At 45.7% G+C, this 27292-nt stretch overlaps 1 protein-coding gene and 1 long non-coding RNA gene across 5 annotated transcripts in view; both read right to left on the bottom strand.

The window, feature by feature from the left end:
* Positions 1-27292, bottom strand: part of GATAD2A (GATA zinc finger domain containing 2A) — a 106181-nt gene that overhangs the window by 30550 nt on the left and 48339 nt on the right. For 3 of the 4 annotated variants that reach the window (XM_059160631.1, XM_059160628.1, XM_059160629.1), the window contains exon 3: positions 7915-8183. In XM_059160631.1, the coding sequence (XP_059016614.1) occupies positions 7915-8183 (269 nt within the window). The remainder of the gene's footprint in view (positions 1-7914; positions 8184-27292) is intronic. The other variant, XM_059160630.1, reaches the window with a different exon arrangement.
* LOC131823809 (uncharacterized) lies at positions 1786-6828 on the bottom strand. Its single transcript, XR_009350668.1, has 2 exons — positions 5782-6828; positions 1786-5563 (listed from the first exon to the last, which is right to left on the bottom strand). It is a non-coding gene; the product is annotated as an uncharacterized LOC131823809 (long non-coding RNA).

The raw sequence follows: 27292 nt of genomic DNA, 5'->3' as shown, positions 1-27292 counted from the left end.
TTAAAGATGTGTCACCCCCATGATATCCTTGGTGAATGTCAAAGTCTCTAAAGAAAGATGGGACAGTGATTCTGTCATCAAAAACACCAACTTTAACAAAAGGGTCCTGCTTTGCAGGCCTGGTAAACAGAGGGTGCTTTCAGTGCATTTTTAGTCTGTTTGAGTTCGCAAGTGCTTTGACTTAGGGAGGTGGAAAACCAGAAAAACTCAAGTCAGGAACAGCTCTAATGGCTCAGACTACTGCCAGTAGGCCATGGACCCCTCAGTGGCAGAGAGGAGCCCCTTCTACCCAGGGGGCAGGCCCTCAGTCTGAGTGAAGCCCTGACCTGTAGCAAATCAGATGCATGATGGAAAGAGGGATGGGCAGAGCTAGGAGGGAGACATGCAGCTATCCAAAGGCCACACACCCCAACAGAAGCCAGGAAGGGAAGTCATCCAAACATCTGCCCCACATTCACTGAGGCCCACATAGCAGGCTATTGAGAAGTGGAAGCTGGCCTACTTGACTGTCCCTGCCTCACCCATGGGACCCAGGGAGCCTCAGCCCTGTTTCCGCTCAGATAAAATGAGGAAGTAGAGATGGGTCTTGCTTTGGCACCCATGGACTTCCATCCCCAATGAGCTATACCCCTTAATCTCTAGTCTTTGTCTCCAAGACCTCTGCACATTGTTTCATATTATAGTACACCAGAAAGTAGCTGTGATCACATCCTATCCTATCATTTTTTTTTAAATTAACATATAATGTGTTATTTGTTTCAGGGGTACACGTCTGTGATTCATCAGTCTTTCAGAAACTGTCACAATGTGGGTCACAGAGTCAGCCTAGTCCTGGCCTATTAACAATCCAGGAAGGGCCGATGTCTCAGAAAAAGGCATATACATACACGTTTTCAGTAAAGCATGCGGGTGGCTGTTGATGAAGCCCACACCCCACAAAGGCCCAGACTGACAAGACACCCAGTCCTCACCTTTCAGGTGCAGAGCCTCTAAAGAAAAGGCTCATGTTTTATTAAGTTAAATGCTCCTCCACCCGAAAGTGGGGGTAGGGGGAGTTTTTCTCACCTGTGCATAGCCCAGATTATTTCTAAAGATCAGCAACTTGTGAAAGAAAGAGACTCTCTATAGGAAAGTATAGGAGTAGAATCTATTTATCACAGAAACAAAATAGAGTACCCAACATAGATTCCTCTGCCTGCCCCAACTCCAGCCTCTTCCAACAATCCTGATTTGGGGTGGGGTAGGAGGAGGGCAAGCATGTGTCCATGACCTTTGGGTTGGTCTCACAAGACCAGTAGGCTCAAGTTCCACCTTTGTGGATTTTTGTTTTACTATGAGCACGTTTATGGATGCCAGAAAAAAAACCCCAAACTATTTTAAGCTCATTAATTTTTTTAAATGTCCATATTGAAGTACAATTTACATACCCCTAAAATTCATTCACTGTAGTATAGTTCAATGATTTTTAATAAACTTAAGAGTTGTACAATCTCTACCACAATCTAATTTTAGAATACTTTCACCACCCCCCAAAAGTTCCCTTTGTGCCCATGAGATGTTAATCACTGCTCCCACCCACCCCCATCCCCAGGCAACTACCGGTCACTGACTTTATAATAAGTTTGTTTTGGATATTCCCCATAGATGAAATTATACAACATGCAGTCTCTGGGTCTGTTGTCTCCCCACCAGCATGGGGAGTCTGAGGTTAATCCAAGCTGCTGCACAAATTGGGAGTTCATTTTTAGATTTCTCAATAGTAATCCACTGCATGGTTATAGCAAGTTTTTTTTTAAGATTTTATTTATTTATTTGACAGACAGAGATCACAAGTAGGCAGAGAAATAGGCAGAGGGAGAGGGAGAAGCAGACTCCCCACTGAGCAGAGAGCCTGATGTGGGGCTCGATCCCAGGACCCTGGGAATCATGACCTGAGCTGAAGGCAGAGGCTTTAACCCTCTGAGCCACCCAGGCGCCCCTATAGCATGTTTTATCTATCTTTGCCTGGCTATCTGGATTGTTTCCATCTTTCAGTTATTATGAATTACGCTGTGAACACCCACGTACCTGTCTTTGTGTAGACACACGTTTTTATCATTTCTCTTGAGTATGTTCCTTGGATAGAAAGCAGGGTCTGTGTTAAGTTCATGTGTAACTTTGTAAGAAACCGCTGAATGTTATGCCATTTTACATTTCCACTAGCAAAGTATGAGGGTTCCACCTTCTCCACATCACCAACACTTGTTATTGTGGTTTTTTTTTTTCTTTAAAAAAACAAAAACAAAAACAAAACCATCCCTGAGAGTTGCTTAATGGTCCAGCCTTTGGTCTACCCTGGAGAATGTTCCATGAGCATGTATAAAGATGTATTCTGTTTTCCGTAGTCACTGGTGCTCTATAGATTCCTGTTAGGCCAAATGGATCAACAATGTTCTCTGAGTCTTCTAGAACCTTAACAATTTTCTATTTAGTAGCTCTACCAATTAAGAGTGGAATACTGAATTCTCTAACAATAATTGATAAAATGTGATTTCTACTACCTTATCAGTTTATATCTCAGGTATTTTGGGGTTCTATTCTTAGGTTGATATAAACTTTTGACTGGTATGTCTGTCTCCCTGCTAAATAATTATAAAATGTCGCTCTTTGGCTCTAGTACTATTTTTTGGTCTTATAGTTAATTTCATCTGACATTGGTAACAGTCACTCTAGCTTTCCTATGGTTACTTATAGTATAGCTTTTCCTATTATTTTACCAAAGGATAAAGCATCCTTAAAACTAGTAAGTGTCTTTTATAGACAATATACAATTAAGTGGGATCTTGCTTTTTTTTTTATCTAGTCTGATAACCTCTGCCTTGATAACTGGGGTTTTTAGACCCCTCACATTTAAAACAGTAATTGATCTGATTGGATTTATATGTGTTAATGTGTCATTTTGCTAGTTGTGTTGTACATACATTCCTTTTTTGTTGTTCCTCATTGACAGTCTGCTTTTGTGTTATACATTTCTTAGTATACAACTAAATTCTTCTGATTTTTTAAACTGTATTTTAAAGTTATTCTTAATAGTTGCCCTAGAGATTACAATGATCATCTTATTAATTAACCACAATCTGCGTCAAATTAATATTAACTTGATTCCAGTAAAATGTAGAAAAATTTTACCCCAATGGAGCTCCATTTCATTCCTCCTGTTTTGTACTATTATTCTCTGACATATCTGTCACCATTATAAACACAACAGACTTTGGTATGCTTTGGTCAATTTCCACAGAGATGAAATGGTTATTTTGGTCTATTCTATGACCAATGTTAGTTACAGTTAACACTTTACATAGTGTTACGTGTTTTAAGAAGAAATAAGAATAAAGTTTTTTATGTTAGCCCACACATTTACCATTTCTAGTGCTCTTTTCTTCCTGGGAACCTAAGTTACCAACATGTCATTTTCTTTCAGCCTGAAGAACTGGCAGGTCTGCCAGTGGTGGATTCTTTCGGACTATACCTGAAAATGTCTTTTTTGCCTTCATTTCTGAAGGAGTTCTGCTGGACACAGAATTCCAGGTTGACAGTTTTCTTCCTTGAGCGCTCATGAATACCATTCAGCTTTTATCTTGGGCGAGAAGCCAGCTGTTGTTAATCATATGAATGCTCCCCTGTATGTAATAAGCCCTTTTTCTCTTGCTACTTTTAAGATTTTCTTTTTCTCTGGCTTGTAACATCTTGACTATCTATAATGTGTCTAGGTACAGATCACTTTGTGTTTCCGCTACTTGAGGTCTGTTGAACTTTTTGAATGAGAGCAGGCAGGAATTCTCCTCACGTATGTTCTTGAACATTATTTCTTCAGTTTTTGTCTTGCCCCAACCATGACTGCAATCCTGGGCTAACAGAGTCATTGTCCTTCCCCATTTCCCACCTCTAAGACTGTCATTCCAACCAATAAGGCCAAGGTTTCAGGGCTACTGTCCACAGCTCTCCTAAATCGAATGAGCCCCTTCTCAATCCTGCAAAGGGGCTGGTCTTCATAGCCTGCACCTGCCAGGCAGAAGTTCCCTACCAGAACTGGGGAGAGGGAATGGAAAGAGCCCCAGGCTAAATCCTCACATATTCTCACTATTCTTACCCAAAATTCAGTAGTTCCTTAAGCACAAACACTTCTCAGATCATTATATGCCTCTGATCAATTTCCAAAGTGTTGAAATGATTGACATTTTTGGGCTTATTTCGTCCTGTTTTATAGTTGAGGGGGGTGAAAATCTCTCCTCAATCAATTGTTGCTGGAAATTACCCTCCAGCTTTGATTTACTTTGAAAATAAAATACACACAAACTGGGAGCCTAAAACAGAAAAGCTGCCAGAGATGGAGAGGGGAACTGTTGAGAGGGAAAGAACTGATTTTACCCTTTGGTCTTCCTATGTATGCTACACATCACACCAATGTAGTAAAAAAAAAGTTTTATCTTGGTGATTTTAATTCATCAGCCACTTCCTTAAAGAAAATTCTCTCTCCTAGAAGCTACCAGAAACTCCCTTTAGTCTTCAACATGTCCAATTTGAGTCATAAGATAGCCTGAGGGGCGCCTAGATGTCTCAGTAGGTTAAATGTCTGCCTTCTGCTCAGGTCATGACCCTGGGGCCCTGGGATCAAGCCCCAAGTCTACTTCTCCCTCTCCCTCTGACCCTCCCCCCACTCATGCTTTCATTTGCATGCACTCTAACTCAAATGAATTTTTAAAATCTTAAAAAAAAAAAAAAAGAACAGAACAGTGTAAAAGAAAACGAAGCAGTTGTGAAACAAAGCCAAAGAGAAATTCTAGACACAGAATACCATGCAGCAATGAAAATGAATTAACTACCGCTAAACTCAATGTAGATAAATCTCACAAACAGTTGAATGAAAGCAAGCAAAGGGTACAGACTGTGTAATACCATTATGTATTATGCAAAACCAGGAAAAACTAACCTATGCTATTAGAAGCCAAGAAACTGGTTACCCTTGTGGTGGTGACAATAAGCAGGCGTAAGGGGGTTTCAAGGCTGTTTCTTGAATCAAGCTGTAAGGATGTGTTCACATTTGGGTAAATGTTATCAAGTAGCACCCTTCAGTATGTGTCCTCTATCTCAATTTAAAGAAAAAATGAAATTCTCTCAGAACCATCTAAAATTGCTTGTTAGTTTTACAAGATTCAGTGAACCTGAAGCTGAAGAGCTTCAACCCACTTAAACTATGGTTAGTACAGCTATGCCTTTTGATCTACCCAATGTGGGATTTCACACTAACCTGAGAACCAATGGAACAACCACACCATGATACAGGGAGGTTCCTAAAGGGATGTTCTCAAACCAGATGCACTCAACAAGGAAGGATTCAAAGACCACCTGTTTCTAACACAGAAGCTGGGGCCACGCACTCCAGAACAGGTAAGTTTTAGAATAGTTGTAGGATATACCTAATCCTATGATTTTTGTCAAAACTCACAACTGTACTTCTTAAATAAATTAAACAGAATATTCTATGTCGAAACTCAGGGACATACTAGCTCTACATGTAGACCACCTTATTTTTTTTTTTTTTTTTTTTAAAGATTTTATTTATTTATTTGACAGGGAGAGATCACAAGCAGGCAGAGAGGCAGGCAGAGAGAGAGGAAGGGAAGCAGGCCCCCTGCTGAGCAGAGAGCCCGATGCGGGACTCGACCCCAGGACCCTGAGATCATGACCCGAGCCGAAGGTAGTGGCTTAACCCACTGAGCCACCCAGGCGCCCCTAGACCACCTTATTTTGAGTGTAGACTTTAGGACAGTTGTCACCAATACTTCCCACACTAGGACCAATTCTGGGTACCTGTCACCCAATAACCAGCAAGGCAGAGACTATCACCTATTTTACTAACGAAGAAACAAAAAGACCATCTGCTCAAGATCAGTCAGGGAATATAATGTGACCCCAACTCTGCCTACCAGCCACCAGAGCCAAACTCTTTCCACTCTCTTACTGCTCCATGAGTGCCCTGGGGAGTCTCTAGTCCTGTAGGATCACCCCTGCCCTGTGTGCCTGGGTTAATCTCTGATCCCTGCTCCCTTGTTTCCTTTGTGTCATAAGGATATTATCCCCACCAACCTCAAAAACACCAAACTGTCCAAGTAACGTTGGGTTGGAAGTCAATAGGGCATAATGGGGAAAGTCTGGAAGCAAGAGGCCCAAAGGCCAAATGTAGCCCCAGGCTTTGTCAACAGAAAGATGTGGTAATCTCTCCCTCATAATCTGCTGGGTTGCCTTGCAGAGAACAAGGTGATTACAGGAAAAAATGCACACCAGGAGCCCAGACGCAAGAAGAACCCAGCAGATCTTCACAGGCAGGGGCTCTTCCTCTTCCTCAGCTACCTGAGACAGCACCTGAAACACTAAGGACCAAGTCAGATGGAAGGAAAGAAAGCCCAGACTTAACGATTTTATTTCTGAAGCTTTCAAAGAGGCCTCTGGTTTCAGAACAGGGAGAGCAAAAAGCAGAGCCAGACAGAAAAAGGCCTTTTGGGGTAGTAGAAAAAGAAAGTACCCCCCAATCCACTTTGAATGCTTTCCCCATAGAAAAGGTTGGATTCTCCCATTTATCTCAGAGAGGTTAAGAATTGTAAAACCTGGGGCACCTGGGTGGCTCAGTGGGTTGAAGCCTCTGCCTTTGGCTTGGGTCATGATCCCAGGGTCCTGGGATTGAGCCCCGAGTCAGGCTCTCTGCTTGGCAGGGAGCCCGCTTCCTCCTCTCTCTCTCTCTGCCTACTTATGATCTCTGTCTGTCAAATAAATAAAATCTTAAAAAAAAAAAAAAAAAAAAAAAAAAAAAAAAAAAAGAATTGTAAAAGCTGAGAAATGTCAGGCCAAATGACCTCTGAAATCTGTAGGATTCTGAAAATCTGGCCTCCAAAATGAATTTAACATGAAGACTGCAGGGCAGAATCATCCCTGTGTGAGTTAATCAACAATCATGCTCCCAACTTCCCTGGCTCTGCACCTGCTCCCCTAACCCCCACCCAGGGCAAACAGACTTGGAAAGGAGTCTGTAGGGGAGGACCAGGGAGTTGGTGAGGGAGGGCCAGGAGGGCCACACACCAGTTGTGGCATATCTGGTTCAAAAGACATCTAGGTGTGAACATTCTAGAGAGAATGGTTCTCTCATCAGACCTCCGAGGGGAGCAGTAACAGTAGATGCCAGGCCCAGACCTCTCTTTACAAGAAAATAATGTTTCTGAGTGAAGAAATTGGTGGGGGGCAGGGGGTATGACAGGAACAACATTGAGTCTTAATTCCTCCAAGTTTTCTCCTTAAGAACCTCACAAAACTGAGGATCAGTAAAGTTACTCTTGAAGTAATCAGTACTAAGGAGAAATCAAAACACACACCACAGTAGACTTGAACAGAATGATCTCCTCCCTCATAATGGGCTGGCTATAAGGAGTGATGGCACAAGTACAAGGTATCCCTGGGGTGGACTCCAGACTCTGCCCCCAGCCCAGTGACCCAGAAGAAGCTTAGAACCCCTGCTCTCCTGAACCCCAAATCTACAAAGCAAGGAGATATATTCAAATTCAAAACTCTTGAGCTTTCCCACAAATCAAAAGCATCAGTTGAACAGACAAGAAGTAGGAGTTTAGTGAAGACTTGCTGCCTTACAAGGGAGCTGATGGAGAATACTATCCCTCCTCTTTTGAAAACCACACCTCTGTCACTGATATCCAGGCCCCAGTGGGGAGGTCTGTCCAGGACAGCACAGCGATGCCAGGACTAGAACCCACAGCCATTTCCACAACTCACCCAAAGTTGCTTCCTGAAGACCTGAAGGGAAGCCTCATCCCCATCTCCTCACCACCTCTTCACACCCAGGAGACCTGGTTCCAGGTCCCTCCTGCTCACCTGTATGAGGTACGCATGTCCACGGGCCCGTCACCCGCCTGCCCTTCGCATCTGCCCACAGTCGGCACCTCTGCCCCCCTCAGCAACCCTTGGGCTGGGCCTGCTCCTGGCTCAGGCGTCACTCTCATGTCTCCGTCAGTGTTTAAATCTGAAGACAACAATCCTCTCTCCATTTTTATTTTCTTGCTCTCCACATCATCCTCTGCTGGGTCCCGTTCAAGCGCTCGTTTCTGACTCCGTGTTCGGCATGCTTCTTCAGTCATTCTGAACTTTGGGAGAAGGAGAAAACACGACATTTAAACTTGGCACAACCAAGTTGCTACCTTCTTAGAAACTTTTTCAGAGTGTCAGCTTGGAGAGTTTTCCTTGCCACATGCTGTTAGCGGAAGTAGGCACAACAAATCCAGGAACCCACAAAGTATGCCCAAGACCTTTCTTCACTGCCTGGGGAAGGCTAGGAAGGATCAGTGGAGCATCTGGGGAGTTGAGACCTTTGGGGACCTGGACAAGAACAATGGAAAGTGGCTCCTTATCAGAAGGAGGGGGAATCCTCTGTGCTCCAAACTCACAAACAAACAGAGGCAAACTGTTCTAGGTCTGAACTCCCTGCATTTGGGATTCTGAGTACCTGCCCTGGATTGGAGGTGTCTGTAATCTGGCAAAGGGAAATCACACTGTCCCAGGAGCAGGGTCAATGCCACATCCAGCCTAGCGCTGCCTCAGGTTGACCCTTTTTCTCTCTTTTAGTGAGGGACAGGCTCCTCATTCTCCTCATTCCCTGCTCACCTCTGGGGGTGAGAGGTGGGGGTCACGTTTAACCCTTTGACTGCCAGCAAGGTAAACTTTGAGTGGAATAAGAACTGGCTCGTCACTGTGCCAGCACCCTGTACCTGCAGTACACACATATCTTGATTTAAAGAAAAGAAGAAAAAAAAAAAAAGCTGAGTCAGTTTTTGATCCCATGACATCACTGGGCTCCACATGACCCTTCCCAGGATTCAGTCTGAGAGACAAAGCACTTTCCAGAAAACCAGTCTGAACCGGTTCCAGACAACAAGCTGAAGTGTTGTTAACCCTCACGGAGACAGGACAGAGGACAGCACAGTGATGTCTGTCTGCAGGGAGGCTGCTGGCATTCCACAACAGAGTCTGGGACACAGGCACTCGCTCTTAAAGGAGCCACTCCGAGCCCAGCCTTGATGTCCCAACAAGGCAGGACACAGGAAATAAAACTGCAACAAGAGTTCAGTCAGTCTTAAAAGCCAAGCCAGAGTTCGTGAGAGGACAAAAAAGAATTTAGCTGCCAGGCTCTAATAGAATTCCCAAAGTGCCAGTTCTACACAGGATAGTAGGCATCCAGTCTACCAACATGGGGCCCATGGAGGAATACACCATGGGCTCAGAGAATCTCAGTTCATACCTGTGGTGTACCTACACTGAAGGCACCTGTGTCCACAGGCACAGGCTCTGTCTGTGTCCACAGGCAGGGCACCTGGCACCTCAGTTTCCTCACCACTGAATACCCTGGGAGGCCTATCCTGGACAGAGCCAGTCATTCCCAGTGCCAGAGCCCACCTTCTGGGAGGCTGGGGGCAACACAGAGTAATGAGGGGGCCACTTCATCATACATGGGATACCCTCCTGAGATTATTCACTCACAATCTTCTTTAGGAGCCAATTCCACAAATGAGCAGTAGTAGTGCAGGGCCTTTCCCCAAGGGCCCCTTCGGTTGGACTTAGAGTGAAAGGAATGAAACAGACAGCTGCCTCATGCTGCTGGCTCAGGAGGCAGAATGGCCCATATACACACATCAGGCCAGTGTGGCCTGGCCAGGCACTCAGATATCTGCTACTACAGGCAGGACAAGTGAGTCCAAATGAGCAAGTCTCCTAGTGGTCATGTCACCCCTAGGGTGCTCCACCCATGTTGAAGGAACGTGGGGCTTGAGAACTCAGAGCTCAAGGGCACAGGATATCAACAAGACCTTCATCTGCCGCCAACCCCTGCTGGCATCCTACCCGTGCCTGCCACCAACCCCGTACCAACTGCTCAGTCCCAGTCACACTCCCCCAAATATCCCCCCATCCTCTCCTCCCATTCTGTGTGTGGATATGGTCTCCTAACTGCTCGGAGAAAGCAAGGATACCCCCCATGTCCCTCTTAGCCTAAAACTCTATGGCTTCTGTCCTCCTTTTTTAAAATGTTATTTACTTGACAGACAGAGAAGAGAGAGAGAGAGAGGGAACACAAGCAGGGGGAGTAGGAGAGGGAGAAGAAGGCTTCCCGCCAAGCGGGGAGCCCAAGGCAGGGCTTGATCTCAGGACCCTGGGATCATAACCTAAACCAAGGGCAGATGCTTAAGACTGAACCACCGAGGCGTCCCTGGCTTCTGTCCTCTGATATGCCTTTACCACAAACCCAGTCAGCCCGCTCACTGAGTCTATCAGCCCTGTCTCTGTGAGACTGCAGATAAGTCACTGTCCTGAGTGTCAGTCACCCTCCCCTCCCTCACTGTGGGCACATGGGTCATCTTTCCTTGGGGACGGCCTAAAACAGGAGCCCCTTGAACATTTGGGAATTAGACAAGAGGAACAATTTCAGTAGCTGCCTTGGACAGCAGGTAGCTGCGCTCCCCAGACCAGAAAGGAGCCGATCAAGATCAAACAGGAGAGGACTGGAGACAGAACCAGAAAAAAAGGAAAGAGGGTCCCCACTAGTCAGAAGAAATTCTGCCCCTAAGGGAGAAGCTCCTAGTCTGGCCCGGTACCCACTGAAGGAGAAGCGGGACTACAGTCAATGTGGAGGATGCCCTCCCCAATCTTGTACTCAAACTCCCTCATGCTTCCCCACTCTGCCTCTGCTCCAGCCTGGTACCCTCACCCACCCACCCACCCTGCCGGCCAGCACAGTCTCTGGCCTTGTAAATTCCAGGTTCCAATCCATGAAACTCATCTAAACCCAGACCCTACGTGAAGTCTTTCCTCTCAACTGCCCACACAGATAAGGGGAGAGGGTGAACCAAACCAGACTGCTGTGTGCCAAGTCACCAGACTACCAAGGTAGTGCCCAGGTGACCTCACTTCATTGTCACTGGTGTAAAACAAGAAATGGCAAAGGGCCAGAGCAGAGCCTCACACCCACAGGGCTGCTCCTTCCGGCCCTAGTGACCACCCTGGGTCATAAGATCCTCCACAGCACCCCAGTTTGGGTAGTTGATTAGGGTTGCCAGCAGAAGACCCGCAACATAGCCTTTTTACGCTGTGTGTGCCTCTGAAGCTGAGGGGCTAGAACTCTGCCAACCCTAAGCCCAGAACTAACAGCCATCCTGACAGTGCACACATGCCCTGCCCCTCCAGCTCTGGTGGGGGATTCTTGGGAGGGGGGCTGCTGCATGCCTCCCATACCAAAAGAAGGACCAGCATAGCTGGAGGGGGTACGGGGTGGGGATGGGGCCGAACACTGCACAGAGTGCCTCCAGCTCTGCACCCCACCCCCTGTCCTGCCTTAGGTGGAGCCTGTTCCACACAAGGTGGCTGTCTTAGAGGCCACAAAGGGCACGTGCTCCTGGGGACGGCAGGTGCTGGTAAACAGCAGCTTCTCCCTCCTCGCAGCATGAAGGACCAGTGGTGCCCACCCCCCTCCCCACGCCTCCCGCACTTAGGGCTAGCACCCACCACCTGCAGGCATGAACCCAGGATCGGCCACAAACCTATAGGGAAGAAACCAGCCTTGAGGAATGAAGCATGATTTATGATCTCTGCAAAAAACAGTGAGGAGGTACATTAGAATACATTCTAAAGAGCAGGTGAAGAGGCTGGATTAGTGTGATAGCAAATTAGGATCTGCTTCACATCCCTGGCCAGTAAGGGTAGAATGAAGGGAAAGACAACAGAGTTTCTACCACAGGCCCATTCAGGAACGGCCAGCCCACAAACAGCAGCTCCCTCTTACTGAAGGGGGACCCCATGCAGGTAGGGGAATATCCTGACAGCAGCTCGCCCACTGTAAAGCTGAGTCCCCCAGGTCTGCAAAAGGCCGCTGCCTAAGGCACAGGATGCTACCCAGAAAGCAAGGCTAAAACGCAGGTGGCCTCAGCCCCTCGCAGAGCCTGCTCTAATACATCCTCAGACAGGGATGGGGGGGCAGAGAGGTGGCAGGATGAAACCCAGATCTTCCTCACCCCAAGAAAGAGGTTGTAGCTACACTAGAGGCTACACAGGTATACTTACAAAGCAACCCCAGAACAAAGGGGCCATGAAATCACAGGTGAAATGATGATATGGGGCTTTGGGTCAGTGCAAACTGTAATTGCCTCTACCAAAGGCTACTTTATTTATTTATTTTTTTGGAAAATGCTTTGACAATATATTTTTCCATTTTTTAATTTTTTATTGTTTTTAAGATTTTATTTATTTATTTGACAGATAGAGATCGCAAGTAGGCAGAGAGAAGGGGAAGCAGGCTCCCCACTGAGCAGAGAGCCCGATGTGGGGCTCGATCCCAGGACCCCAGGACCATGACCTGAGCTGAAGGCAGAGGCTTAACCCACTGAGCCACCCAGGCGCCCCAAGGCTACTTTATTTTAAAGATTTTAATTAATTAATTAATTTATTTGAGAGACAGAGAGAGAGAATGCACATGCAAGTTGGGGGGAGAATCCCAAGCAGACTCCACATGAGCATGGAGCCTAACATGAGGCTTGAGCCCACAACCCCAAGATCATGACCTGAGCCAATCAGAGTCAATCAAGAGTCACCTGTCTAGCCAACTGAGCCAACCCCTACTTTATTTTAGTAAAATCCCACTGTCTCACTGATCTGAGAACCTCAGAGGAGAAAAACCTATTCTCAAACAACTCCAAAGGGGTGAATGATGTAGGAACCAGAATTTTTAAACCAAACTAAGGAGACCAATGAAAGCACCTGGCACAAGTTGAGCACATAACACCAGTAAATGTCTCCTGACAATTAAAAAAAAAAAAAAAAAGTAAACAAACACAAGTCATGGAGCTATAACCCTAAGGCATTATCATTCTGTACTTGGAAATATTTATACTATACAGTTACTAACACACCAGCAGGAATACTACCAGTAACACTCCTGTTTCAGGCATGAGAAAAGTGATTAGCGATACATGCTTAGGAAAAGTGACCAGGCTGAGGCTCTAAAAGGTGGACCTGGGGTGCTCCTTCCAGAGCTGAGAGAAGAGCATGAGGAGGTGGGGGAAAGAGGGTACTGAGTGTGGACTACTCTCAGGGAGAGCATGGACAGGTTGGGGGGTGGGTATCCAATTTACTGTAAAGGATCATCTGGCTGATCTGGGGACAGACTAGAGCAGAGGTGGTGGGGGAAAAAGTCTTGGGAGGCTTCTGTATTTTATGGATCAGGATGAGAAGGAGACTGAGCAGTGGGGAGACACAGCCAAACACTTAGGATACTTTAGAGGATATGGACAACACAACATGCCAGCAGCTGGATAGGAGGCAAGAAAGGAGTGCTTTGGGAACCTGGATGGCTCAGTTGGTTAAGTGACTGCCCTCAGCTCAGGTCATGATCCTGGAGTCCTGGGATCGAATCCTACATCAGGCTCCCTGCTTGGCAGGGAGTCTGCTTCTCCCTCTGAACCACCCTCCTCTCATGCACTCTCTCAAATAAATAAATAAAATCTTAAAAAAAAAAGAAAAGAAAGAAAGAAAGGACTGCTTTGTTTGTTTTTGCCTGAGCAACTGGAAAGATGGAATTATTTTCTGAAATGGGGAGAGAGCAGATCTGAGAGAAGGCTGGGACTAGGGTAGTTTGGACATGCTGAGCATGGGTCTACCAGAGCCACAGAGGGAGGCTGAGGAGTGTCTGCTGAAAGGTAGAGGCCTACACATGGGCTAGCCAACTATCCTCAGTAGCACAGGGCCCCCTTTTCTGTCAGGAAGGAAGAAACGCCTGTGATGCATCCAATGCCAAGCTGGGTAACAAGATCCAGACACTGGCCTCACTTGGCACAAGCCAATCTCCTCACTCAACATATAGGCCCTGCTGTGTGGCAGCTCTATCAGGACTCAGCCGGGCACCCACCAAAAGAGTGCCTCCGAGCAGATGCAAAGTGCAGGTGGATGTTTGTGCCCTGGTGATCCTGAGGCTGGGGCTGTGATGCCCCCCTGCATAGCCTCCCCCTTGTCTCCTGCCTCAACCCAGGAATCCCATCCACTCTCCCGAACAGCCTGAGGAAGCTCGGGAAGATGAGTCTCAGACCTGTACACCCTCTACTCACCCTCTGGAGGCTTCCCACATTCTTGAGAGTCAAACCCAAGACCCGAGGAGGGGCCAGGGAAAAGAACAGCTAAGCTGTATTTTGATGCCAGCAGCCTCTGGCTGACAAGCACGTCTTCCCTTCCAGAACAGAGGCCTCCCTCTGTTTGAGTCCTGAGCCACTCTTTGATATATCTCTCTGAGCAACAGCAACAGGGATGAAGTGGCTGTGTTCTGGAAGGAACTCATACTAAAGAGTTCAAATTTTAAACATCATACTCAAGTTTTAAACATCAAACCCTATTAAGGTTGAGTATAAGGGATACAATTTAACTTGGGATCTAGAAGGATGATTCCAACAGTCGGCCTCTACTATCAGACACTAAAGAGAACAGAAGCCAGATCTCAGTGAACTGGATGAAGGATCCTGTTATTCTGTGAGCCTCAGTTTCCCTACCAATACCTCACAGACATACTAAGTGAAGAAACACATAATGATGTTAGAAGTAACTTGAATGAGAAAACAAAATTGCAGAATAGTATAAGCTATAATAGAATAAGTAAAGTATTTGTTAAAATATTTATTATGTATAAATATTATAATATAAATAGCATAAACACACGGCTTAAAAAGGCTTTAATCTTCAGAAAAAAAAATACTGAAAAAGCTTACTAAAATCAAAAGTGAAAGAAATTGGGCTAAAAGCCATAGCACTCATTTCTGAAGAATTAAGAAACTTTCACTTTCTGTATTAATAATTTCTATTGAAATTATTCAATAATTATTCAATAATTATTCAATAATTATTCAATAATTATTCAATAATTATTCAATAATTTCTATTGAAATTATTTCTCCTAAGGATGACTTCATCTCAGTCTTATATTCAAAGAACACAAAGATAAAACAGAGTGCTAGACAAAGTAACACTCCAACATGCAGAGGCTGAAAACTGAAAGGACTAGTGGGAGTGAGACAAGGGAAGAGGGCCCTTTGGAGGGAAGTGCTCCCAGGCCAGAGGGAGGGTGTTCTGTAACACAGGGAAATCACAAGGCTGGCTCCTCCAATAGGAAGAACCAAGAACATAAGACAAACATGCAACCTTCAGCGGACCGAGAGGGGATGCTGCTGCGACATTTCTGTCCACTATGAGCAAGTGTCTATGCAGCTTAAGAGTTTACCCTCTGTGTCACTAAAGAGACTCTCAAGCTCTAAGCCGTAAACCCAGACCCCTCAGCTCCTCCCCACAGTCCACCCTCTACCTGGACTACCAGTTGTGAACTGGCTGCCAGGCGATGGCATCAGTGTGGGCTCACTCTGAGCGAAGCCGGGTCTCACCCAGTTCCTCAGGAAGACTGCCCACAGCAACAACCCCTAAGCTACTCAGCGGCTTCATCTCTCTTCCCAGCTTGCTAAACTCTTCTATGGAAGAAACTCTGTTTTCCCATTCACCTTCAAATTCAGTGTGGAGCAAAACAATACAGGTTCAGTACACGCTACTGTGTTAAACCTACATAAATTAGCTGCATGAAATAATGTATGCTTCCTGGCATTTGCCCTATAGGTCAAAACGAAGCAAACAAGTACTTTCATTAAATACTCTGCGTTCAGCGGCACCTGGGTGGCTTAGTCGGTTAAGCGGCTGCCTTTGGCTCAGGTTGTGATCTCTGGATCTTGGGATTGAGCCCCACATTGGGCTTCCGTCTGCTTCTCTTCTCTCTCCCTCTCCCCCAGCCACCCCCGCTGGTACTCTCTCTCTCAAATAAATAAAATCTAAAAAATAACAACCCTCTGGGGGGCCTGGGGGGCTGAGTGGGTTGGGCCTCTGCCTTCAGCTCAGGTCATGATCCCAGAGTATTGGGATCGAGCCCCGCATAGGGCTCTCTGCTCAATGGGGAGCCTACTTCCCCCCTTCTCTCTGCCTGCCTCTCTGCCTACCTTTTGTTAAATCATGTTTAAATGGTTTGTTTTCATCTGGAGTGATAAGCACATAGTACAGCTAAAATGATGCCCGTGCTAATGAGGAGGAAGATAAAACACCCATCCTCAAATGAGAGGGAACTGCGCCTGAGATAATTAAGATTTGCGCTGCCCAGGGCCAGGGCAGGGAGGACCCTGCAGCCAGGAGCTATGGGACCCCACAGTTAAATGTCACCACCAGCCACGAGGTAACAGGCTACATGACAGCTGTTGCCTCAGTGTCAACGCTCCTGTTTGTCCCTAGCCCTGGAAGAGAAGAGTGTCCGCCACACAGCAGACAGACGAGAGACATCTGATGAATGAACAAATCTAAGTTTTATGAAGAGGAGCTCCCAGTAGGGGAAAGGGTGCTGGTCCAGACATCTCAACCCCATTTCAACACTGAGATCCTCAGATTATGACCCAAGTTTATTGCTCCTCTGTTGTTACCAGAAATGTGGGGTCTTCTTACTTTTAAGGGCAAAACATCTAACACTGAGCTTTTACCTCACACAGATCACATCAAATGCTCCTCATAACCACCTGCAAGGTAAGTGCCACCACCTACCCCCACCTTACAGGTGGGAAAACTGAGGCAGATTGTAGTCACACAGCAAATGGGTAAGACATGCTGAGAACTGAAGCCTATGCTCCAGGCAGTTCCAAATGAAAGATTCCATTAACCACCCAAAGTCACATGTGAGGTTTCCAAAGGATAGTGGGAGCTCCTCACAAGTATAGAATTGGGCTTGACCTCTCACCCACAAGGTCCAGATGAGATATTAAATGATTACAACTTTATATTGTTGAATGAGATCACATCTTTTGCTGTTTGCTTTTTAAGTACAGTAAAAGTTCTGGAGCACAACATATATGCATTTCTTTTTTTTTTTTTTTTTTTTTTTTTTTAAAGATTTTAATTATTTATTTATTTGACAGGCAGAGATCACAAGTAGGCAGAGAAGCAGGCAGAGAGAGAGCGAAGCAGGCTCCCTGCTGAGCAGAGAACCCGACGCGGGACTCGATCCCAGGACCCTGAGATCATGACCCGAGCCGAAGGCAGTGGCCCAACCCACTGAGCCACCCAGGCGCCCCATATATGCATTTCTAAAAAAACATGGCATGTTGCAAAATCGTGCAATAAAAACACAGGGCTACCAGAACAACAGGGTTAGGTACACAACACCCCAAAACTTCATCATGACATTAAAAAAAAAAAAAAAAAAAAAAAAAAGACAGGAACCTGATTTTTAAATGGTAGCATGTTAAACAGCAAAAAATACACAAATGCTACCTACCTGAAGACTGACTCCTCACTGAAGGGAAGACCTGGCACTTGCTGTGGCTGTTTTCTGAGTTACTGTGACATGCTGGAATGAAGCTGTCTGACCCCAAGAGAAAATGGTATGGTCTAGAGGGGGCCTGAAGCATATCTGAGGTGTGCATTTCCATTTTGTGTACTATCAGGTGCTCTTTCAGCTGGGAGCAATTTTCTGGATTCACCTACTGCAGGAGCTGGCAAACTTGTTCTTAAAGGGACACGGTAAATATTTTCAGTTTTGCAGGTCATTCTGTCTCTGTCCTGGTTACACAGCTCTGCAGTTGTATTAGTATGTCCTCAAATGGGCATAGCTGTGTCCCAATCAAACTTTTATTTACCAAAACAGACCACAGGTTGTGGGCCATAGCTCCCCAACCTCTAACCTGAACTTGGCATTTCTCCTGGACAAAAGCATACATGTGTTGTACTCCAACTGTGTCCTAATGTATCAATAGTGTTGGAACAAATCTGCTTTTCCAAAACATGCATTATCAGAGAATTGACTACAGAGGAAAACAGGTTTCAAAAAAGGACGTGAACATGTAAATTCAATCTGGGCCCAGGACTCAAGGTTACCCCTTTTGATAAGTCAGAAGAAATTTAGTTTCAAAAAGTGCTGAGTGCAGAGAGCTTACCAAAGGGTTAGCCTGTCTCACTATTTTATACCATCCTAAAAGCCCTATACACTCTCAAGATAAATAGGTCCATCGTTTAAGGAAATTATGTGCTATAAACTCAATTACTGCAGTGGCTGGAACTTTAACCCAGTTACAAAAGCAAGTGGTTCCTCAGCACTCATACCTGAGCATCAGACCAAAGCTCTAAGGAAAAGCACAGGGATGTGAAGGACCTTGATGGGCACAGGGCTGGGAGGGAATGGGCTGGGGTGAGCCCTTCTTGAAATAGGAATGCTTGAGCTGGGATGAAAAGTGACTTGAACACACTGGGGCGAACCTGCTGAAGGACCAGGGAGTCTCTAGAGATGTCATGCAGTAGGAAGGGAGCTGCAGGACCCAACCAACTTCCCAGGTAACCAGGACTTACCTTCACCCTTGAGGGCTAGGAGGAAAGGGGTCATCTGTGCCAGAGAAACTTCAAGAAGGGGGTGGGGAGAACCCCTCCTGGGGACTAGAAGGATGCAGATCCATACCACAGTGCCCCCCAAGTGCCCCACTCTAGGGCAGGTCCTGGGCAGACAAGTAGCACTGTCATAGCTTTGTACCCTGTGTCCTGCCCCACAGAATGGACAGAGATTTCTTTGTAATCATGACCTTCATTTGGTACATTCTGCCTTCAGCTGCAGCTCCACAGCCCAGCTCAGCCTGGGGACACCAAGAGAACCCCAAGGACCCTCCTGGGGACTCCACCGAATCACCACTTTGGTCCTTCTATTCTGCTTTTATGTGAACACTGGACCTGACTGGTGGGCATATCACTTCACCCCTAACCTGGGGTCTCAGTGCAGGTTTACTGAGCTTTCTCCTTTGTGTTAAAAGCAGCAAACACAGCTCACCAGACGGACAACCACTTTATAAAAATGAGACACATGACCAACAAATTCTTCTGTCCTGTTGGGAGGGGATTAGTCACTCTTTCAAAGGCTTCTCACAAGTTGGACAATCTCACTATCAACCTCCAGTGGCTATAGTGCCCCAGCTCCGGATGCTGGGGAGGATGAGGGAAGTGAGAAAAGAAGAAAAGGAACAGGGAACACATAATGCCCCAGACTTGGGATCATTTGACCCCACTCAGCAGACACCTTATTGGTAGGAGGACATGGAAACTGGGGCACTGACAGATACCTCCCAACTCCCCAAAGCTACAACTCACCAAGGAACTTTGCACTACAAATATACATATATTCACACTCATGCATACTCACAGACACATGCATCCCCACATACATGCACTCACATATGTGCACAGTTTTTAATCCCTTCCTCCCACGTCCAAATCTTGCCTAATTATCTCAGAAAAGGTGTTTCCCTGTTCAATTCAGAGCAAAAGATCAGCATTTCTTTCTTTCTTTCTTTTTTTTTTTTTAAGATTTTATTTATTTGACAGAGAGAGAAATCACAAGTAGGCAGAGAGGCAGGCAGAGAGAGAGAGGGGAGGAAGCAGGCTCCCTGAGGAGCAGAGAGCCCGATGCCGGGCTCGATCCCAGGACCCTGGGATCATGACCTGAGCCGAAGGCAGAGGTTTTAACCCACTGAGCCACCCAGGCGCCCCAAAGATCAGCATTTCTTATGAGTGATCAGTGTCCAACTTCTGATCCACCTGTCTCAAAAAGGAAAACCCTGAAGTTTGAAAATGAGATCAGACTTGGGGCCAGAATCACCACAAAGACACCCAGAACCCCACAGGGCCTCGCATAAATCCCCATGCACCTCAGCCACTTTAGCCCACATTTCCCCAATCCCTGCCCAAGACTAATGATTTCAGAGCTGGCTGGAGCGGCGGAGCATTTTCAGATCACCAGCACTGCAACCATGTTATTTCTACTACTTTGTGCATACAGTAAGCTAAGATTCCAGGGAGGACAAAGAACTAACCACTCTTTACTGTTGTTTATCTGAGTAATGCCCAAACCCAGAAGGGAACTTCTACAGCACAAGGAGCCTGGTCAGTTACAAACTCTGCCTAGGACACTCCCATCTCTTAGTTCACAGCCTACCCAGCCCAGCAGGATGTAGATGCTGACAGGCTCCTAACAAATGCTGATACCACACCAGATAACGACCTCTCCAAGAGACCAGTAACCGAGAGGTACCTGCTCTCTGGAGGGTAGGAGAAAGAGTAGTTCAGGGTCCCTGCCTTCATGGGAGCATAGACCTTATAAACGCTGTGAAATGCATGTGCTAAATCACCATTTTATTACAACTAAATGCCAGAAAAGGAGTTCATCCTGGTAGAAGGGAACAATCTAGAAATGCTTCATTGGTGCTGGGCCCCAAGAACAAAATCTGGATTTGTAAAGATAGAGGGGGGAGGGGGATGCCTGGGTGGCTCAGTGGGTTAAAGCCTCTGCCTTCAGCTCAGGTCATGATCCCAGGGTCCCCTGGGATCTCTGCTCAGCAGGGAGCCTGCTTCCCCCTCTCTGTCTCTGTCTGCCTCTCTGCCTACTTGTAATCTCTATCAAATAAATAAATAAAATCTTGGGGAAAAAAAAAAAAGATAGAGGAGGGAGGAAATATATTAGAAAAGATGAAGTGGAAAATACATAGGCACATGAAAACCCATCTCCAGGAAAAGTAAATGAAACCAAATAAAAGGAGATCAAAACCTTAAAGTTTTTTTTTTAATGGGATGAAATTGTGTAGGAAGGAAAAGGAATCCTGTTAGACCACTTATACTCTGTGTGAGAGGCTCTTGGTGATGGCAGGCCCTCACATGGACTTCTCTGGGTACTTCTGGAACCCTTCAGGAGTCCAGGGACTGGGGTTGGGGTGGAGGTCAGGACCAGTCATCAGCCTGTGAGAGTGAGAAGGGCTAGAACCTGTAACTGGATCCTAAAGGAAAGGGTGGGAGGAAGCCCTAAGAGCCATGATATGGAAAAGGATGCTCCAAAGACACATACACACGACTTAAAATCAAGTGCCTCCAGTCACTCCATCAACCAAATCAATCTGAGCACAGGCACTCTCTTCTGGGGACTTCTCTGCTTCTGGAAAACTCTTTATAACTGCAGTCCTTAGCTTGGACTAGGAGCCAAAGGGAAAGGTTAAGTTCAGGAGCATCTCAGCCTCCTCATAACAGAGCACCTCTAATATCCCAGGTGTGCCCACACACTGCACACCATCTGAAATCCTAATGACCCATCAAATATAAGCCTGTTACCATCAAGGGGTTGGGGGGCCATCTGACACAGGCCACGATATCATCTATCATAGTTACCTCTAGTCCTTTGTTCAAGAACCATCCAGAGAAACAGGTTAAGAATGAAAAAGATTAAAAAGGAATTAGAGGAACACCTCTAGTTTTCACATTTACAAATAGACACACATTTACAATCAGATTTTGTTAAAGCGGAGGACTTGTAAATGATGTCTCTGAATTTATGCTTTTTGGGGATATATTTAACAAAGTTAACCTGGAGAGAAGAAACTTTAACAAACTTAAGTGGTGATGATCAACATTTTTTGTTAAAGATTTTATGTATTGGGGCGCCTGGCTCAGTGGGTTAAATCCTCTGCCTTCAGCTTGGGTCATGATTTCAAGGTCCTGAGATCAAGCCCCACATCTGGATCTCTGCTCAGTGGAAGCCTGCTTCCCAGAGAGCACAAGCATGGGGAGGAGAGAAGAGGGAGATGGAGAAGCAGGCCCCACAATGAGCAGGGAGCCCCATGCAAGACCTGATCCCAGTAACCCCGGGATCATGACCTGAGCCTAAGGCCACTGCTTAACCAACTGAGCCACCAAGGCGTCTGACCATCAACATTTTAAAGACAAAACTTTAATGATCCTCAAATTCCTTGGGGCGCCTGGGTGGCTCAGTGGGTTAAAGCCTCTGCTTTCGGCTCGGGTCATGATCCCTGAGTCCTGGGATCGAGCCCCACATCGGGCTCTCTGCTCAGCCAGGAGCCTGCTTCCTCCTCTTTCTCTGCCTGCCTCTCTGCCTACTTGTGATCTCTGTCAAATAAATAAATAAAATCTTAAAAAAAAAAATTCCTAAACACACAGGCCACACAGGCTACACAGTAAAGAACACAGCACTCATAGTAGCTCACTCAGGCACAGTGCGTGGGAATAAAGCGGGGTTTGGTACAAGTCATCTCCAGAAAATAGACAGGCATGAGGCCAGCCTGCTGACAGTTCACTAGGCGGCTCAAACTCGCCTCCAGGATGTGCAGTGCCAGGCCTGGGACATCAGGTCCTCAGACCTCAACCTCCCTCCCTGGAGTCATGGGAGAAATGGTGGGGGATGGGGGGCAGGAGGGTGGAGAGTTGAAGAAAGTACAGATACTATCCTGGAGAGACAGTGTACAGAATATATTCTTATCTTCCCTCAGACACAGCCAATCTCCTGCAAACTTCTGAAAACAGGGAATAAGGTGGATTAAACAGATCCCCCTCAACTACATCTGCACCATAGCCCCATGCCTTGGCTTCTGAGCACCCCTTCCCAGAGACATGAAATGAAAGCCAGTCTTCATCTTCAGTCAGAGCACACAGTAGTAAAAAGGTGCACTTACACTGATCACATGTTAAGAGAGGGAAAGACCAGTAGCAAGTATCTTTAAAACTACAGTAGCTCCTCCCGGCTCACACTGGAGATTAAGTACCTGGCTTCTGTGTTTGCTCTAGAAGTACCCCGTGAGCACCCAACACCACCCACCTGGAAGTGGCTCCACATACACATACACCAGCAGCAGCCAGAGCCGCTGGGCCAAATCCCAACCCTACAGCCAGAAAGAAATAGATGCTGTTGTAGGAGCACACGACAGAGAAACAAAGGTGCTGCCTGTGAAGGGGAATCTGAGCAATATTAAATGTCCACCGGGAAACACTGACCAGGAATCCCCCTGGTGCGGGATGTTACCCTCAGGGTAGTGGGCTACATTTGCCTCCCATGGGAAAGGAAGAACCCTCTGTTCCTTCCCAGCTGCCTTCTGAACCATGCGCCTCTATGGTCTACAAAGGGTTACACCTACCATTTTCATGCCATCTGCAATGTCCCCATTAGGTGTCACATCACAAAATGGGAAGCCTTAACCCTTTCAGTGCCAAATCCCTCAGGGCCAAGACACAGCTCTAACCACCAGCTCCACTGAGGCCCGTGGCTGAAAATGGCAGGGAGATTTTGCACAGGCAAGTCCAAAAAGGACCAAAAAAGTCACTTCCATTCCTAGGAGGAGACAGAAGGAGAAAGTAGGGGAACCAGGGGTGCCTCTTTTGTCATTTTGTCATCAGGGTACCCAGCAATATGGTAACACCTAGAGGCCTTTCCTGGGTTTCCTTTGTCAAGCTCCTCCCTGCATATTCTGTGCTATCAGAGCACACTGGCAAATGCCCCAGGAGGATCAGAGTCAGCAAGGGAAACTTACTTTTAGGACTAAGTTTCTGGTCTCAATAAAGCCCATGGGACTAAGAAACCATTCCTACAAAGGAAAAGTTCTCTCAGCACTTTCTGCCCAGCTGTAAGAGCTGAAACAGAAATCCCACTTCTAGCCTCTATGATAAGTGGAAATCTTCCCCTTGGGCAGACAGTTGTTCAGATACCTACATCAATCAATCAATCACTGGGAAACAGCAGAGCTGGGCTTAAGGGTATCACATTAAGTGGTCCTTTTTACTATTCAAGGTAAAAGCAAGGCCCTCGCCTCAAGCAGCCTGTCTGTCTCTCTGATTTTGTCTCCTCCCATCCCATGCCCTACTCCACCCTGACCCCATTCTTTTAGGCCACAGTGACATTCTGGCTACTCCAGACAGTCAAGCTCACTCCCAACTCCCACCCCAGGGCCTTTACACTTCCTGCTCTCTCAGCCTGGAAGGTCCCTACCCCCAGGTCTCTGAACTACCCTCTCTTTTTCAGGTCTTAGCTGAGACAGCAAAGTGGTATCATCTCCCCTACACACAACCCCCTCCGTAGATTTCTAACTTCTTTCCCACTTATTACCACTTAACATTCTATTTACTCATCTCTCTGTGTACCCTCCTAACCCAATCTCCCATTAGACAAGGAATAGCCCAGGACACATATTTGTGTGTTAAACATACAAGAAAAAGTATTTTCAGAACTCCCAGCTATCATTCTCTCTTCCTTGTTAAAAAAGCCAAAATGTCTTAATGTCAATAAAAAAAATAAGGATCAAAAACAAAACTCTTAGCTTTTAATAAAAATTAACTCACAATAGGTAAAAGACCTAACTATTAAAAGCTAAACCTATAAACCTCTTAGAAAAAAACAAAAGGGTAAATCATGACCTTGATTTGGCAACATATTCTTAAATGTGAAACCAAAAGCACAGTATCAACAGAAGGAAAAAATAAAAAAGGCAAACTGGACTTCATCAAAATTAAAATCTAATGTGCAAAGGACACTATCAAGGGAGTGAGGCAGGGTCTGGCTGGCTCAGTCAGTTGAACAGAGAAGTGTTCAACTCTCTATCTTGGCATTGTAACTTGAAGCCCCACATTTGGTATAAAGATTACTTAAAATTGTTAAAAAAAAAAAAAAAGAGAGAGAGAGAGAGTGTGTGAAGAAACAACCCACAAAATGGGAGAAAACACTTGCAAATCATCTATCTGGTAAGGGTCTAGTGTATAGAATATATAAAGAACTCTGAACAGGGGCGTCTGGGTGCCTCAGTGGGTTAAGCCTCTGCCTTCGGCTCGGGTCATGATTTCAAGGTCCTGAGATCAAGCCCCACATCCGAATCTCTGCTCAGTGGGAGCCTGCTTCCCCCTCTCTCCCTGCCTGTCTCTCTACCTACTTGTGGTCTCTCTCTCTCTCTCTGTCAAATGAATAAATAAAATCTTAAAAGAAGAAAAAACACAAAAAATCTCTGAACAATTAAAAACAAATCCAATTCAAAAATATACAGACATTTCTCCAAAGAAGATACACAAATGGCCAATAAACACATGAAAAGCTGTCCACTATTTGTCATCAGGTAAATGCAAATCGAAACCACAATGAGATACTACCTCATACCCATTAGGATGACTGTAATTAATTTAAAAAAAGGAAAAAAAAAGTGTCATCAAGGACCTGGAGAAACTGGAGCCCTTATATATTACTGACAGAAACATAAAATGGTGCAGTGATGTGGTAACAGACAGTCTCTCAAAAAGTTAAATACAGCATTACCATATGACCCTGCAATCTACTGCTAGGTAAATAAGCTAAGAGATGTGAAAACAGTCACACAAAACCTTACACACAAATGTTAAAAGCAGCACTATTCACAACAGTCAACAAACAGAATCAACCCAAATGTCCATCAACAGATGAATGAATGAACAAAATGTGATATATCCATACAATGAAATACTATTCACTCATAAAAAGGAATGAAGTTCTGATTCATGTCACAGGTGGATGAACAGTACTATACTGAATGAGAGAAGCCAGATAAAAAAGGCCACAGAGAATCAAAAATTATTCCATTTCTATGACATGCCCAGAACAGGCAAATCCATGGAGACAGAAAGTAGATTAGTGGTTGCTAGGGGCCCTGAAGGGCACAGAGGTGGAGAAGTGGGAAATGACTGCTAATGGGTACAGGCTTCTTTTGGGGATAAAAACATTCTGGAATTTGACAGAAATGATGATCATATGATATTGTGAATGTATTTATTAAATGCCAACTTTGAAATGGCTAAACTGGTGAATTTTAGGTTCTGTGAATCAGTCATTCAGTTCTTACAGCGACGAACTCACAACAAACCCACCACACAAGTGGGAACTAAGAATTGCCTCCAACCAAAGGAGCCAATGCCTGAGAGCATGGCCACGTGGGCAAAGATCAATTTAGCAATGGGGAGCCAAGGCAGAAAGAGGGCAAGGCCTCAGACAATTGGGGTCACACAAACCACCATCAGCAGAACACGATTTAAGTCAGGTTCATTATAGGATCCACACTGCCTAAAAGCAAAACAACACACACTATGGTTTTATATTAATACACTACTGGGAATGTGCCACCTGCCTCAGTCACACGGGTATTTTACTTGCTCATCTAAATACCTGCATAGTTTCTCTTTTTCTTTCTTTTATTAAGCTACAATGTTGTGTGGTTTTTTCTTTTAATATTTTATTTATTTGACAGAGAGAGACAAACCAAGAGAGGAAACACAAGCAGGGGGAGTTGGGAGAGGGAGAAGCAGACTCCCCCTGCTGAGCAGGGAGCCTGATGAGGGGCTTGATCCCAGGACCCTGGCATCATGACCTGACCTGAAGGCAGATGCTTAACAACTGAGTCACCCAGGCACCCCAACCTGCTAAGTTTCTACCAGGAACAAAGGGCTGACTGGACCCCATGACAGGCCTCCTCCTAGGAAACTCTGGGAAGATACACAAGGAGGAGGTAAGTGGACACCGGCTCAAGAGACACAGAGTGAGGTCCCTTCCATGAAGAGTTACAGTGATAATCCCTAAATCACACACAGAATCAAACCATCTATTTTATCCACTCCTCACTGGCTATGGCTACTATGGAAATATGACACCAGTGAGGTGAGTGTGGTTTCTAATCAAAAATATATTAAATTGGGGGCACCTGGGTGGCTCAGGGGGTTAAGCCTCTACCTTTGGCTCAGGTCATGATCTCGGGGTCCTGGGATTGAGCCCCGCATCAGGCTCTCTGCTCAGTGGGGAGCCTGCTCCCCCCCCACCCCCGCCTGCCTCTCTGCCTACTTCTGGTCTCTTCCCTCTCTGTCAAATAAATAAATAAAATCTTTTTAAAAAAACTATATATATGTATATAATGTTGGGCGCCTGGGTGGCTCAGTTTGTTAGGTGACTGCCTTCAGCTCAGGTCATGATCCTGGACTCCCGAGATCTAGTCCCCACATCGGGCTCCCAGCTCCACGGGGAGTCTGCTTCTCCCTCTGACCTTCTCCTCGTTCATGCTCTCTCTCACTCTCTCTCAAATAAATGAATAAAATGTTAAAAAAAAAAAAAAACCCCAAACATAAATTATGTGAGAAAACAAAGTATGCGATATCAGAGTTAAAGTATTGAAGTGAAGAAGCACATGCAGTGGTAAAATGAGCTCCAAGTACTGGAGAAGGAGGCTAGAGGCTCAGGGAAAGGAAGGTGCCATCAGCATCACTGTGCATCAGGTAAAAATCAGAATGCCTGGTTTGCCTCAGTTTCTTCCCCTGTGAAATGGAACAATACCCACTTTAT

Source organism: Mustela lutreola, chromosome 2 (genome assembly GCF_030435805.1).
Source record: "Mustela lutreola isolate mMusLut2 chromosome 2, mMusLut2.pri, whole genome shotgun sequence".
NCBI classification, from domain to species: domain Eukaryota; kingdom Metazoa; phylum Chordata; class Mammalia; order Carnivora; family Mustelidae; genus Mustela; species Mustela lutreola.
This window is presented reverse-complemented; position numbering and strand designations above follow the sequence as displayed.